The 16,622-nt window shown below is 37.5% G+C and overlaps 1 protein-coding gene across 2 annotated transcripts in view; it reads right to left on the bottom strand.

Annotated features, from left to right (window-relative positions):
• CLOCK (clock circadian regulator) overlaps positions 1 to 16,622 on the bottom strand; it is a 68,015-nt gene that overhangs the window by 10,976 nt on the left and 40,417 nt on the right. For both annotated transcript variants that reach the window (XM_044912719.1, XM_021701558.1), the window contains exons 13-15: positions 11,857 to 11,998; positions 2,765 to 2,865; positions 2,142 to 2,231 (exon numbers count right to left, since the gene is read on the bottom strand). In XM_044912719.1, coding sequence (XP_044768654.1) covers positions 2,142 to 2,231; positions 2,765 to 2,865; positions 11,857 to 11,998 — 333 coding nt within the window. The remainder of the gene's footprint in view (positions 1 to 2,141; positions 2,232 to 2,764; positions 2,866 to 11,856; positions 11,999 to 16,622) is intronic.

The following is a 16,622-nucleotide window of genomic DNA, read 5'->3' as shown; positions in this document are numbered from 1 at the left end:
TATTTTTAATCATATTTTCAACTGAAACTGTTCTCAAACAAGCATGAAATGTAGGCTTTTAAAGACTAAGCAATTATGAATGAATAAATGCATACATGAATGAAAACAGTTATTCTACTTCCAGGATTTTCAATCTTATTTCACGGTTTCACTTGAGTCATAAACAGCTTCTATTTACTACTGCTTGAAATTTAGCCACACTTAGTGATTCATTACTTAAGTGTATACATGCTCATTTAATTATTTCCATGAATATTTAGCACAGGATATAGTATAGCAGAAAGAATTCCAATTTATTGGAAATGTGTCTTAATCTTAAAATAGTCCTACAGGGGCGCCTGGGTGGCTCAGTCAATTAAGTGTCTGCCTTTGGCTCAGGTCAAGATCCCAGGATTCTGGGATTGAGCCCCACACTGGGTTCCCTGCTCAGCAGGGAGTCTGCTTTTCCCACTGTCTCTGCTCCTCCCTGCAACTCATAATCTCTCTCAAATAAATAAAATCTAAAAAAAAAAAAAAAGTCTCCTATAGTGAACTACATCTAAAAGTGAGCAATGCCCTCCCAAAAGCTTTTTTTCTCTATCTTCAAAAGTTTCTGTTGAGGATACTGAATATAACCTTTCAAAAAGTATAGAACTCTGACTTCTGAAGTTAACAATCATCAGATCATATATTAGATTACACTAAGTATGAGAACACATTACAAATTTTGTACCTCAGCTCCCTCATGTCCTTAAAAAATATTCAAAGTGTTGTATTTTATCCTAACAAAAGTTATTTATACCTTTGGGTAAACATTACATTGTCATCACTTAAAGGATTTCTACTAAATGCAAATAACAGATACAAATACAGAAGGCAGAATAACAGGAAATAAAATTATAGAACTAAGAGCCAAGTATTTGGCTTTATCACTCAATGAAATATGATATCTGAATACTTACTAACATTTTTGACATAGTAGATGTTAATTTCATGAAAATATCCCTTTAAAATGTTAATACTCATTCAGTATCTTGAGATTAGTAAACTAATAATTGAAAGTATGTCTAATATTTACATTAAAAAATCTGTTAACCTTCAGAACAAATGTTGATAAAAACTATTACAACTACAGGTAATATTTAAGCACCTTACATGATCATTTGTTGCTGGAAGTAAAGATTATGATGTTTGGGTAATTTACAACATTGTCAATATGCTTGTACAGGTGTCAGATAATGGCTAAAATTATGTATGTATAATTTAAATAATAACCATATAAGACAAAGGTATTTTTAGAAAACCATTTTTACCTATTGTTAACTATCATATTTGAAATACTGCTAAGTCAAGGTATACTGAACTAAACAAAACAGTTTGGATTATTTTTACCACTACCTAGTATTTTTTAATGTGTTTGAGGCTCTGAATGAATGCAGAGTCATAAATTCCAAATTGGGAAGTTATAATCAAAAGTTAACTTAGTGTCACTTTTGTTAACACCTCTCCTTTCTCCTGCTAATGTCTGTATTTAGGACTCAGCCCAAGCAACAATTCTTCCAGAAAGTTTTCCTTCACTTAGGCTGAATTAGGGGCCCATCTAAACTGCTCACATATCAGCCTATATACATTGAGCCTATATACCTTGAGCACAGACTATATAATACCGCATTGTAGTTCTAGGTCATTCCTTCTAGATGTAATAAAGTCTCATAGTTTACATGTATTTGTATTGCCGGCACCTGTAATAACTCAAGTATCTCAATAAATGTCCCATATATGAATGAATGAATATATGAATAAAATTACTTGATTCTTCCAATATTCACAGGAAGAACAAAAAGAAGAGCTATATTTCATCTTTAATAGCTTTCTGTCTGCAGTGTCTCTCAGTTGGGGGTGTTATAGCATATAAACCGGGATAATTCTTTGTTGTGCAAAACTGTCATGCATCCTGAAAGACAACTAGCATCCCTGGCCCTTGCCTATTAAGGGCCAGTGATACTCCACAATCACTGACAATCAAAAATATCCCCCAGAGATTATAAATGCCAACAGGTGAGATTCACCGCACTAAAAGTATGTATTTTTAAAAATCTCTATTAGCTTAAAACAATTTATCATTTTAAAATACTCAACTCAAACAAACAAACAAAAAATACCTGGGACATGCCTTGTGGAATTGGTAAATTTGCAGCTTGAGACATCACTGGCTGTGTTAACAATTGACCAACAGACTGGGAATTTATGGACTAGGAAGCAAAATAAAAAATAACACTGGAGTGATGATTATCCCCAACCATAAGTACTTCCACCAGAAATTCCACCATGATATCTTTATAACTGAACTACAATTTGCCTCATAACATTTTTAGCTGAGTACAGGCAGGCATGTCTCCCCCTCTACACTGGACATGCCTTATTCCCTACTTATCCTTTTATCTTCGAAGTCATCTGCCACATTACCTTGCATGGGCTCTCAATAAAAGCTAAATGGACATAACTGAAAGTGACTGGTATTTGAAATTGGATATGAAATGGCTCTAAATTAATAACTTTCCTTAATTAAAAGAAATATCTAACATTTTACCTGAAAAATAATCAAAAGGAATTATGTCTGAGAACTACTTCACAAAAAAGGAAAGATCTCGAGTGTTATTTATCAACAGCTATTTTGATCTTTATAGAAAGGGGTAATGAATTAATGAATTTTTAAAGATTTACATGATCTCCCCCCCTTTTAATAAATCTTTATTCAGAAGAATACTACCTAGATAAAGTTTACCTGACTACTAAATGATGCCCTCCTTGGCGCCATCTTTTCATGAGCTGGTAAATGTGGTCTGGGAGGAGTGCTAGTGTCCGTTGGGATCTTTGTTGGTGTTGCTGAGGTTCGTCAACAAAAATGAAATAGTGTTAGTACTTTATAAAATATAATTTGCAAAGATTAATCTCAAAATGGATTTCAATGAATAAAAATAATCTTTTAATTATTTTTCTAAATTATTTCATAAAAGTGAAGTCTATGACAATAAGAGGATTCATTTTAATTCTTTCTTAAGGACAAAGAAAATATCTGAAATAAGAAAACGTCAAATTTAAAAGTGGTTACTACTCCTAGAGATCAATAGTAAAAAAAAAACTAATAACTCAATTTAAAAATGGCCTACAGACTTGAAAAGACATTTCTCCAAGAAGATACACAAATGGCCACCTAGAATATGAAAAAATGTTCAAGGTCACTCATCATCAGGGAAATGCAAATCAAAACCACAATGGGACACAACTTCACACCTGACAAGATGGCTATTATCAAAAAAACAAGGAGTGTTGCTGAGAATGTAAAGAAATTGGAACCCTTCCACACAAAATTGGTGCGGATATGAAATGGTGTAGCCACTGTGGGAAACCATAATGGAGGTTTCTAAAAAAATTAAAAACAGAATTACCACATGTGATCCAGCAATTCCACTTCTGGGTATTTATCCAAAAGAATTGAAATCAGGATCTCAGAGAGATATTAGCACTACTATGGTCACTGCAGCACTATTCTTAATATCCAAGATGTGGAACAACCAAAATGTCTACTGACAGATGAATGGAAAAACAAAATGTGGTAATATGTATACAATGAAATACTATTCCACCTTTAAAAAGAATGAAATTTTGTGAGATACGACAACATGGATTAATCCTGAGGACATTATGCTATGTAAAAAAAGCCAATGATGGAAAGACAAGTACTGCATGACTCCCTTGTATGAGGTATCTAAAATAGAGAAATTCATTGAATCTGAGTAGACTGGTGATTGACAAGGGCTGGGGAGACAGAGGAAAATAAGGAGTTAATAATCAATGGGCATAACATTTCCATTAAATACGACGAAAAAGCTCTAGAGATCTGCACAACATTGTACCTATAGCCAACAATGATGTATTGTAAGCTTAAAAATTTAACAGGATAGATCTCATTTGAAGTATTCTTACCACAGTAAAATAAAATGTATAAAAAGAGACATAGCTACAAGGGGGAAACTTTTTCCCCTAATATTTAAGAAATTTTATGTTTAACACTTCTTTAATGGTCTACCCATGGTGTTGAGTGGTTCCAACAACCTCCTTTTTCCTTACACAGATATAATACCCTGGGAAGTGAAACTGCTAAACCCTTTAAACAAAAAAAGGTTACTAATTGAATGATAATTATGCAAGTCTTCATTGAAAATAAGAACTAAAAATAACTTTCAGGAGATAGTCCAAGATAGCGGAGGAGTAGGAAACCTTAGTTTTTGTCTGGCCCCAAGAATTCAGCTAGACAGCTATCAAATCATTCTGGACACCTGTGAACTCAAGTGGAGATCTAAGAAAAGAATAGCTGCAACTCTACAAATAGAAAAGCGACCACTTTCTGTAAGATAGGAGGTGCAGAGAAGTGAATCTGAGGCCATATGTCTGAAGATTAACTGCGGGGGAGGGAGCCTCCATAAGCCGGATACTGGAAAGTGACATAGCAGTGGAGCGCAAAATCAGAACTTTTTAGAAGTCTGCTCAGGTGAGAGATGTCCCTGCATGAAAGGTGCTCAGGTGGCAAAGCAGGGCAGAAAACTAAGTGAGACAGTGTGGTCTCAGGATCCCCAGGGTCACAGGAAGACTGGGAGTGCCTGAGTGCGGCGGAGTTCCCAGGCATCAGAGCAGGGAAGCCGGCTGTAATCACTGAGCCCAGGAATTGGTTCCCAGCTTGTTGTGCTATATACTACAAACCGGGGCACAGCAGAACCCCTGCAAGACCCCCCACCCCCACCCCAGGAGGATCGGCGTGAGTGTGCGCTGCAGGAGTCTTCACGGTTTGGAGACTCGAAATGGGGTCACGTGACCAAGATAGAACTGCTGGGTCATAGGCCAGGTGAGCACGGAGTGCAGCCGGAGACAAGAGAGACCGTAGTGATTGACTGCTTTTCCCTGAGGGTGCACTGAGGAGTGGGGCGCCGAGTTCTTGGCTCCGCTGGACATTGGGAAGCTGCCACTGCAGCGCGGAAATCCTTCAGGGAATAAAAGCCACAGGAGCAATCAGGTGCAGGTTACTTAGCCTGGCCCCCTGGCAAGGACAGTGCAATTCCTCCTGGGGCAAAGACACTTGAGAATCAACGCAACATGCCCCTCCCCCAGAAGATCAGCAAGACCAAGTTTACCGTTCATAGAGAACTGCAAAACTCAAGCACTAGGGGAAAACAGTTGATAGAATTAAAGGTCTTTCCCCACGATTCTTTCGTCTTTCAATTTTAATTTTTTCCTCTGTTTTCAACCAATTTCTTACTTTATGAACTTTAAAAAATTTTTTTAATTTTCACTTTTACATTTTATCCTTCCATTGTACTTAATTTTATTTTTGTATATATATAAAAGTTTTTCTCTTTGCAATTTTGGGTTGCAGTTTCTTTTAACAAACAGACCAAAATACACCCAAAATCTAGTGTATGGATCTGTTCTCTTCACCTGTCTGATCATATTCTCTCTCTTTTTTTTTTTTGTTAAAGTCTTTAATTTTCATCTTTACAGTTACATTCTATCCTTTCAATGTATTTAATTTTATTTTTGTGTAAGGTTTTCTTTCTTTACAATAACGAAATGTAGTTTCCTTTTAACAAACTGACCAAAATACACTCAGGATATAGTGTATTGCTCTGTTCTGTTCTGTTCACCTGTTTACATTCCTTTGTTTTTTGTCTTTTAATTTTCAATTTTACAGTTACACTCTATCCTTTCATTGTACTTAATTTTATTTTTGTACATATGGTTTTCTTTTTCTTTACAATTTTGGGATCTGGTTTTCTAACAAACAGACCAAAATACACACAGCATCCAGTGTATTGCTCTTTTCTGTTCACCTGTCTGATTACAGTATTTTTTTTTTTTTTAAATTCAGTTTTGGGTCTTTTCTGATTTGTTTAGTGTATATTTCTCTGGAGTCATTGTTGCCATTTTAGTATTTTGTTCTCTCATTCACCTACTCTCTGGATAGAATGACAAGATAGAAAAACTCACCTCAAAAAAGAGAACAACAGGCAGTATTGACTACCAGGGACCTAATCAGTATGGATATAAAAGTAAGATGTTGGAAATACAGTTCAGAATAACGATTATAAAGATACTATCTGGGCTTGGAAAAAACATAGAAGACACAAGAGAATCTCCTTCTGGATAAATAAAAAAACTAAATCCCTTTCTGGAGAAATAAAAGAACTAAAATCTAATCAAGTCAAAATAAAAAAGGCTATTAATGAGATGCAATAAAAAATGGAGGCCCTAACTGCTAGGATGAGGCAGAAGAGAATAAATGATACAGAAGACAATATGATCAAGTATAAAGAAGCTGAGAAAGAGATAAACAACTACTGGATCATGAGGGGAGAATTCAAGAGATAAATGATACCATAAAATGAAATAATATTAGAGTAATTGGGATCCCAAAAGAAGAAGATGGGGTGCGGGGGGGCACAGAAGGTATAATGGAGCAAATTATAGTGGAGAACAGGGCAGATACAATAGATTGGCAGCAGACCTATCCACAGAGACATGACAGGCCAGAAAGAACTGGCATAATACATTCAGGGTGCAAAATGAGAAAAATATGCAGCCAAGAATACATTATCCAGCTAGGATGTCATTCAAAATAGAAGGAGAGATAAAAAGCTTCCAGAACAAACAGAAACTAAAAGAATTTGTGATCATTAAACCAGCCCTGCAAGAAAAATTAGAAGGGATCCTTTGAGCGAAGACAGAACTCAAAAGTAACATAGACCACAAAGGAACAGAGATACAGTAACAGTAACTTTATAGGTAATAAAATGGCACTAAATTTGTATCTTTCAATAGTTACTCTGAAGGTAAATGGGCTAAATGCCCCAATCAAAAGACATATAAGGTATCAGACTGGATAAAAAAGCAAAACCCATGGATATGCTGTCTGCAAGAGACTCATTTTAGACCCAAAGACACCTCCAGATTGAAAGTAGGGGGAGGGGTGTAAAACCATTTATCATGCTAATGGACATCAAAAGAAAGCTGGGGTGGCAATCCTTATATCAGACAAATTAGATTTTAAACCAAAGACTATAGTAAGAGATGAGGAAGGACACTGTATCATACTTAAAGGGTCTATCCAACAAGAAGATCTAACAATTGTAAATATTTATGCCCTTAACATGGGAGTAGCCAATCATATAAACCAATTAATAACAAAATTAAAGAAACATATCAGTAACAATACAATAATAGTAGGGGACTTTAACATCCCCCCCACTGCAATGGACACAATATCTAAGCAGAAGATCAACAAGGAAACAAGGGCATGGAATGACACACTGGACCAGATGGACTTCACAGATATATTCACAGCATTCCATCCTAAAGCAAGAGAATACATTCTTCTCGAGTGCACATGGTAACATTCTCCAGAATAGATCACATCCTGGGTTACAAATCAGGACTCAACTGGTACCAAAAGACTGAGATCATTCCCTGCATATTTTTGGACCACAGTGCTTTGAAACTGGAACTTAATCACAAGAGGAAAATTGGAAATAACCTGATCAAATACATGGAGGCTAATGACCATCCTACTAAAGAATGAATGGGTCAACCAGGAAATTAAGGAAGAAAAAAAATTCAAGGAAACAAATGAAAATGAAAACACAACTGTTCAAAACCTTTGGTAGGCAGGAAAGGCAGCCCTAATTCGGAAATATATAGCATTACAAGCCTCTCTCAAGAAAAAAGAAAGGTCTCAAATACACAACCTAATCTTATACCTAAAGGAGCTGGAGAAAGAACAGCAAATAATGCCTAAACACAGCAGGAGGAGAGAAATAATAAAGATTGAGCAGATATCAATGAAACAGAAACCAAAAGAACAGTAGAACAGACCAACGAAACTAGGAGCTGGTTCTGTGAAAGAATTAATAAGACTGATAAACCCCTGGCCAGACTTATCCAAAAGAAAAGAGTAAGGACCCAAAGAAACCATGAATGAAAGAGAAGAGATTACAACAAACACCGAAGAAATACAAACAATTATAACATATCATGAGCAACTATATGCCAACAAATCAGACAATCTGGAAGAAATGGATGCATTCCCAGAGACGTATAAACTACCAAAACTGAAACAGAAAGAAACAGAAAACCTGAACGGACCCATAACCAGCAAGGAAATTGAAGCAGTAATCAAAAATCTCCCAACACACGAGAGTCCAGGGCTGGATGGCTTCCCAGAGGAACTCTACCAAACATTTAAAGAAGAATTAATACCTATTCTGAAGATGTTTCAAAAAATCAAAATGGAAGAAGGAAAACTTCCAAACTCTTTCTATGAGGCCAGCATTACCTTGATCCCAAAACCAACAAAGACCCCACCAAAAAGGAGAATTACAGACCAATATCCCTGATGAACATGGATGCCAAAAATCTCACCAAGATACTAGGCAATAGGATCCAATAGTACGTTAAAAGGATTATTCACCACGACCAAGTGGGATTTATTCCTGAGCTGCAAGGTTGGTTCAACATCTGCAAATCAATCAATGTGATACACCACATTAATAAAAGAAAGGACAAGAACCATATGATCCTCTCAATAGATGCAGAAAAAGCATTGGACAAAGTACTGCATCCTTTCTTGATTAAAACTCTTCACAGTGTAGGGACAGAGGCAACATACTTCAATATCATAAAAGCCATATGCGAAAAGCCCACAGCGAATATCATTCTCAATGGGGAAAAACTGAGCGCTTTTCCCTTAAGGTCAGGAACACGGCACGGATGTCCACTCTCACCACTGTTGTTCAGCATAGTACTAGAAATCCTAGCCTCAGCAATCAGACAACAACAATGTCTTTTATTCAGAAATAAAAGGCATCTGAAATTGGCAAAGAAGTCAAACTCTCACTCTTCACAGATGACATGATACTCTGTGGAAAACCCAAAAGACTCCACCCCAAAATTGCCAGAACTCATACAGGAATTCAGCAAAGTGGCAGGATATAAAATCGATGCTCAGAAATCAGTTGCATCTCTATACACCAACAATGAGACCGAAGAAAGAATTTAAGGAGTCAATCCCATTTACAACTGCACCAAAAACCGTAAGATACCTAGGAATAAACCTAACCCAAGAGGCAAAGGATCTGTACTCAGAAACTATAGAACACTCATGAAAGAAATTGAGGAAGACACAATGAAATGGAAAAACATTCCATGCTCATGGATTAGAAGGACAAATATTGTTAAAATGTCTATGCTACCTAGAGCAATCTACACATTCAATGCAATCAATATCAAAATACCATCAACTTTTTTCACAGAGCTGGAACAAATAATCCTAAAATTTGTATGGAACCAGAAAAGACCCCAAATAGCCAAAGGAATGTTGAAAAAGAAAACCAAAGCTGGTGGTATCACAATTCCAGACTTCAAGCTCTACTACAAAGGTAAAATCATCAAGACAGTATGTTACTTGCACAAAAACAGACACAGAGATCAATGGAACAGAATAGAGACCCCAGAAATGGACCCTCAACTCTATGGTCAACTAATCTTCAACAAGGCAGGAAAGAATATCCAATGGAAAAAAGTCTCTTCAACAAATGGTATTGGACAGCCACATGCAGAAGAATGAAACTGGACCATTTTCTTACACCATACACAAAAATAGACTCAAAATGGATGAAAGACCTAAATGAGAGACAGGAATGTATCAAACTCCTACAACAGAACATAGGCAGCAACCTCTGTGACCTCGGCCACAGCAACTTCTTGCTAGACATGTCTCCAAAGGCAAAGAAAACAAAGGCAAAAATGAAATATTGAGACTTCATCAAGATAAAAAGCTTTTGCACAACAAAGGAAACAGTCGACAAAATCAAAAGACAACTGACAGAATGGGAGAAATTATTTCCAAATGTCTTATTAGGTAAAGGGTTGTCTCCAAAATCGATAAAGAACTTATCAAACTCAACACCCAAAGAACAAATAATCCAATCAAGAAATGGGCAGAAGACATGAACAGACATTTCTCCAAAGAAGAGATCAAATGGCTAACAGACACATGAAAAAGTGCTCCACATCACTTGGCATCAGGGAAATCCAAATCAAAACCACAATGAGATACCACCTCACACACTAGTCAGAATGGCTAAAATTAACAAGTCAGGAAATGACAGATGTTGGTGAGGATATGGAAAAAGGGGAATCCTCTTACAATGTTGGTGGACATGCAAGGTGGTGCAGCCACTCTGGAAAACAGGATGTACATTCCTCAAAAAGTTGAAAATGGAGCAACCCTACAACCTAGCAACTGCACTACTGGTTATTTACCCCAAAGATACAAATGTAGTGATCTGAAGGGGCACCTACACCCCAATGTTTATAGCAGCAATGTCCACAATAGCCAAACTATGGAAAGAGCCCAGATGTCCATCAATAGATGAATGGATAAAGAAGATGTGGTGTATATATACAATAGAATACTACTCAGCCATAAAAAAAAATGAAATCTTGCCATTTGCAATGACATGGATGGAACTAGAGGGTATTATACTAAGTGAAATAAGTCAGTCAGAGAAAGACAATTATCATATGATCTCACTCATGTGGAATTTAAGAAACAAAACAGAGCATAGGGGAATGGAGGGAAAAATAAAACAAGACAAAATCAGAGAGAGACAAATCATTTGAGACTTAATTATAGGAAACGAACTGAGGGTTGCTGGAGGGGAGGGGGGTGGAGGGATGGGGTAACTGGGTGATGGACATTAAGGAGGGCATGTGATGTAATGAGCACTGGGTACTGACCTCTACCTCTGAAACTAATAATACATTATGTTAATTAACTGAATTTAAATAAAAATTACAAAAACAATAAATAAATGTTACATTATGTTAATTAACTGAATTTAAATAAAAATTACAAAAACAATAAATAGAATTAAAAAAAATTAGCATTGTTGCAAAGGAAATAAAAACTAATCTGGGAAAAAAAAAAACTTTCAGGAAGCAACCTTAAAACGGGCACCTGGGTGACTCAGTCGGTTTCAGTTAAGCATCTGCCTTCTGCTCAGATCATGATCTCAGGGTCCTGGGATCAAGCCACTCATCAGGCTCCCTGCTCAGTGGGGAATCTGCTTCTCCATCTCCCTCTGCCCCCACCCCCCAACTGGCTCACTCCCTTTCTCTCTCTCAAATAAAATCTTAAAAAAAAAAAAAAAAAGCCAGCTTAAAGAACAGACTGGTTCTACCGTAAAAAAGGAATAAACAGTTTTTTTTTTTTTAAGGGATGATTAAAAGCAACTTAATAATACCAACACTACTACCTAAATATTTTATACACTACTTTATAAACTTAATTCTTTGTTAAATGTGAGCAACATGGCTTTTGCTCATTGGAAAGGTTAGTATATTTCAGAAATGTAAAAATTTATCATTTTGAAGTAGCATTTCACCCATCTTCCCACCCACCTCCCCTCTGGCAACGAACCATTCTGTTTTCTGTATTTAAGAGTCTGGTTTTTTTGTCTTTTTCTTTGTTCATTTGTTTCTTAAATTGGTGAAGGGATTAAGAGTACACTTATCATCGTGATGAGCACTATGTATAGAATTGTTAAGTCATTATATTGCACACCTGACGCTAACGCTGTATGTTATACTTCAACTAAAAAAAATAAAAAACTTAAAAACAGTGTTTCTAACTTTTTAAAGTAAGCAGTACTACAGTAAACCTTTTCATGTAAAAAAATAAAGTAGCATTTGATGAAAAATGCTGATACCAGTAACATAATTTAGAAGCACTCTCGAGAGAAAGTGCTTTCAAGCTAGGGTACTCACAGGAAGGGTCTGAGACTGCCGTGTGAGATGATTTTCTTGAACTCCGGGAGGAAGCAGAAGGTGTTGGGCTGTGATCAAACCTTTCCAAAGCTTCCTTGAGACTGACTGTGTTTATACGATTATCAGACCCAGAATCTTGGCTCTAAGGAGACAGAGTAAAATAAATGTTTTCTTGTGGTTCAGTTCAGAGATCCCAAATTAGCGATATAGCCTGCTAACCCTTCTTCCCCAAAATCAGTTTTAACCCACAACAAGGCAAAGGTACCTGTGTAATATTTACCTGTATAATATTAGGTAAGGAAATAAAAATTTCTTTTCTATAGCCAGAAAACATTGGCTTCATTCTCTATTTACAGAAACAGATGCAAAAGAATGAAGCTGGACTCTTAGTTTATACCATATACAAAGATTAAGTCAAATGGATCAAAGACCTAAACATAAGAACTAAAACTATAGAACTTTTAGAAGAAAAGGGGAAAAGCTTTATGACACTGGATCGGGCAATGACTTCTTGGATGTGACACTGAAAGCAAAGGCAGCAAAAGTGCAGCAAACAACACTATAAACAGTGGAAAGGCAGCCCACAGGATGGGAGATAACATTTGCAAACCGCATATCTGATAAGGGATTAACACCCAGAATATATAAAGAATCCAATTTAAAAACAGACAAAAGTCTTGCATATATAAATGGCCAATAAAACACATTGAAAACATCCTCAATGTCAGTAATCATTAGGGAAATGCATATCAAAGCTATGAGATACACCACTTCAAACCCATCAGGATGACTATTACTTAAAACAAAACAAAAAAAAAACAGAAAAATCACCAGGGTTGACAAGGATAAATTGGAACTTTTGTACACTCCTGGTAGGAATATAAAATAGTGAACCTACTATAGAAAACAGTATGATGGTTCCTCAAAAAATTAAATATAAAATTACTACATGATCCAGTAATTCCATTTCTAGGTAAATACTCAAAAGAATTGAAAGCAGAGACTCAAACAAGCATTTGTACACCCATGTTCATAGCAGCATGATTCACAATAGCCAAAAGATGTATGAAACCCAAGTGTCCATCACTTGATGAATGGATAAACAAAATGCGGTATAACCATACAATGGAATATTACTCTAGTATCCATAATCAGCAAAATCTCCTACTCTCAACCTCACCTCTGAACATCCATTTGCTGGCTTGCTCTAAAACCCAGATGTCTCCCGAAAATACCACTTCCTTACAGGTCTTTTAAGTGGTGGCTATTTTCTATCTCACAACCTTCAGAGCCCTGCTCTCTGGAGAGGAACAAAAGTCCTTCTACTGCTCTTTCCAGAACTTTTCCCTTTCCTCTTTCCCAAAACTCACAGCCAGAATCTCACATTATCACTATATGACTATCTCTCCTTGTTATAATAAGTCATCTACTGACCTTGTAGCCACTCCTCACTAAGCACCTGAATTCAAATTTCTGCTCCTGGCTCAGTCCCTCACTAATTCTTACTTCCATAGTTACCAATATCAGTTCAACATCATGACTTCTCTCTTCCTTGATGCCTTGATCTTGATTTCCACCTGTCCTCACTCATTCTTAGTCATACCCTAGACTTTGTCATTACCAGTAAGAATAAACCTTCCATAATCTCAATTTCAAACACTTTCCTCTCTGACCAGCATTTTCCATATTTCCTACTCATTTCTCTTTAGTTTCCCAACTCCAATAATCCTTTAGTAGAACATAAAAATACACTGATTCTACCACATTTTCACAATCACTCTCTCATTTTATGTCTTCTCTCCCTTCTTTACCCAGCTTAAATTCATGGTTAATCATAAGCACACCCTTGTGGGTATCATCAACTATCCTGCTCCTATCTCCCTTCACCACACTACCTTGGAAAAATCCCAATGCTCGTTAAACCAAATTTTTAATCTATTCAGAACATGGCTGAAGAAATACAACATGGTGACTGTTCTCTCTTTAAATTAATGGCCAAGAACCTCAAGCGGGCCCTTAATCCTTCCTGCTAGACTAGAATTACCTTGTCTGTTCACTTTCCTACTTTCCTAGAAAACAATTTAATCCTTGCTCCCCTCTTCTCAAACCTCCAGAACAAGTCCTCTCCTAACCCCACTCTTACTGGTTACTCTGCTTCCTGTTTCACTAGAGAGTGCTGCTGTAAGCTCCTATCATTATATCAGTCTACCTAGCAGCATCTGTACTCATATATTCTGCCTTTCTTCATGTCACCACAGATCAGGGATCAGCAGACACTCTCTGTGATGGTCAGAGTCGATACCATAGACGTTGAGGGCCACACACTCTCTGCTACAACTATTCAACTCTGCTGTTGCAGCACAAGAGCAACCACAGGCTATATATAAACAATTGAGTGTGTCACAAACATTATCCTTCTTTGGATTTTTTTCAATCACTTAAAAACATGTGGAAAACATATTTTTAGCTTGTGGGGGTTACAAAACCAGGCAGAGGACCAGATTTGGCCTAAAGCTCACAGTTTGCCAAACTCCTCTGTCACTGAATAATTTTTCCACTAGCTAAGCCCTATCTGTCCACTATGGACAGGGTCCCATCCTCTCTCATCTGTTCAAGAACACTGCTCTAGCATTTCTACCTCTATCTCGATCAGTAATTCTTCTCTTTCCAGCAGACCTTTCTCATCAGTATACAAACATGCTATAATTTCTCCCACCTTCAAAAGCAAAAACTTCTTTTAAGCCTACTTCTTCCTACTACTGCACCACTCCACTCTTTTTTGTAGGAAAACCTTCCCTACTCGCTGTCTCTAATTCCCCTTGTCGGATGTGATGTGAGGGCGATCTGGCTGTGACATCTGTCACCCCATTGATCGCCAGGTTTGATTCGGCTGATCTGGCTGGCTAGGCGGTGTCCCCTTCCTCCCTCACCGCTCCATGTGCATCCCTCCCGAAGCTGCGCGCTCGGTCGAAGAGGACGACCTTCCCCGATAGAGGAGGACCGTTCTTCGGTCAAGGGTATACGAGTAGCTGCGCTCCCCTGCTAGAACCTCCAAACAAGCTCTAATTCCCCTTGTCCCAGAAAATTCTCTCTTAAGCCCACCCTAATCAGGCTTTCACTCATATTACTATTCCATCCAATCTGCTCTTATTGATCAACGAATGCATGTTGTTAAACTCAGTGCTCACTTCTCAGTGCTCTTCTAATTTAATCTACTGTAGCCGAATATGACAAAGCTAATTGTTCACTCCTCATGGACATGCTTTTTCCTGGCTTCTAGGACAACTCAGTTTCCTGGTTTTATTCATACCTCACTGGGTATTTCCCTTGAGTCTCCTTCACGTCTTAATGATGGATTGTCCCAGTACTTAGCCCTTCATCATCCCCTCTCTCTCTCTCTCCATTCATTTCCTGGTGATCACATTTAGATTCATGACCTTAAAATCCATCCGCGCATTAAAAGTTTCTCAAAAATATACCTCTAACCTAATCTCCAGGAGGACTGTGGTAGTAAAAGTAAACACAGCTAAAGTAGACATAAGCAGAGTATATTTCGGAAGTAAGGCTAGTTGAATTTGCTAAGGATTGGTCACTGGCGTAAGAGAAAACAAAGCAAGGAGGAATGACCTCTGCATTACTTTAATTTATATAACTGTCCTCCCTCATTTCAAGGAACCCTAGATTTAAGCACTTTTCTCAGAAAATGTATTTTACTAAAACATACTGGATCTTCTTCCACTAAGCATACAAAGCCTCTTCGAAAAAATTCTTTCACGTGGGATCCATGATTGCAGAGAACTTCTCTGGGTTATTCACCAATGTATTCTGAGCATCTAGAGCCATGTCCAGGAAGTACTGGTTTGTGGAAAAACTTAATGATATCTCCCATATTGACCCTGGCAATGCTGCCTATTTAATTCATTTTTTATACAGATTCTTGATTCTTTTCATTCCACTTATTTTCTGCACGTCAAAAATAACTGTTATAGGCAACTTCTGACATAGCCCCCAATGATCCCCGCTTCCTGGTATTCACCACCTTGTATAATCCCTCCCCTATAGTAGAGGCTGAACCTAGTGATTTGCTTCTAATGAACAGAATCGATAGAAGTGATGGGATATTACTTCTGTGAATAGGTTACAAAAGACTCCGACTTTCATCTTGCTGTTGGTGTCTCTCCCCGGATCTTCTTACCTACTTGCTTGGATGGAAACAGCTACCTGGAAAGGAACTGAAGGCTGTCTCTGGCCACTAGCCAGCAAGAAATCAAGGCCCTCAGTCCAACTATTGCTGAGGAACCCCATCCTTCCAACAAGCACTGAGGAAGCTTAGAAACAGATTCTGCCCCAGTGGAACCTTCAGTTGACTGTGGCCCCCACTGACACCTTGATTACAGCCTTGTGAGAGACCCTGGGCTGACCCCTTGATTGCAGTCAATGACCAATTCTAAGCAGAGGGCCCATCTAAACTGTGCCTAGATCTCTGACCCACAGAAACTATGAGATAATAAATGTGTATTATTTTATATCATTAAGTTTTGTTACACAGCAACAGGTAACTAATATACTATACTTCCACCTGGAAGTTTCAAGCCATGTGTCTTTAGGGGAGATCCCCCCACCAAAGACTCAGTTTCAACATTTTCAAAACAGGGATATTACCCATGAGATAAGGATGTCTGAGGAATAAATGACACTTCACACTTCATATAAAGAACTTGCCAGAGCCTTGCACATCGCAGGCAATTAGTAAATGGTAGTTTGAA

Source organism: Neomonachus schauinslandi, chromosome 2 (assembly GCF_002201575.2).
Source record: "Neomonachus schauinslandi chromosome 2, ASM220157v2, whole genome shotgun sequence".
Classification (NCBI taxonomy): domain Eukaryota; kingdom Metazoa; phylum Chordata; class Mammalia; order Carnivora; family Phocidae; genus Neomonachus; species Neomonachus schauinslandi.
Note: the sequence above shows the minus strand (reverse complement) of the source record. Positions and strands in the feature narration are given on the sequence as shown.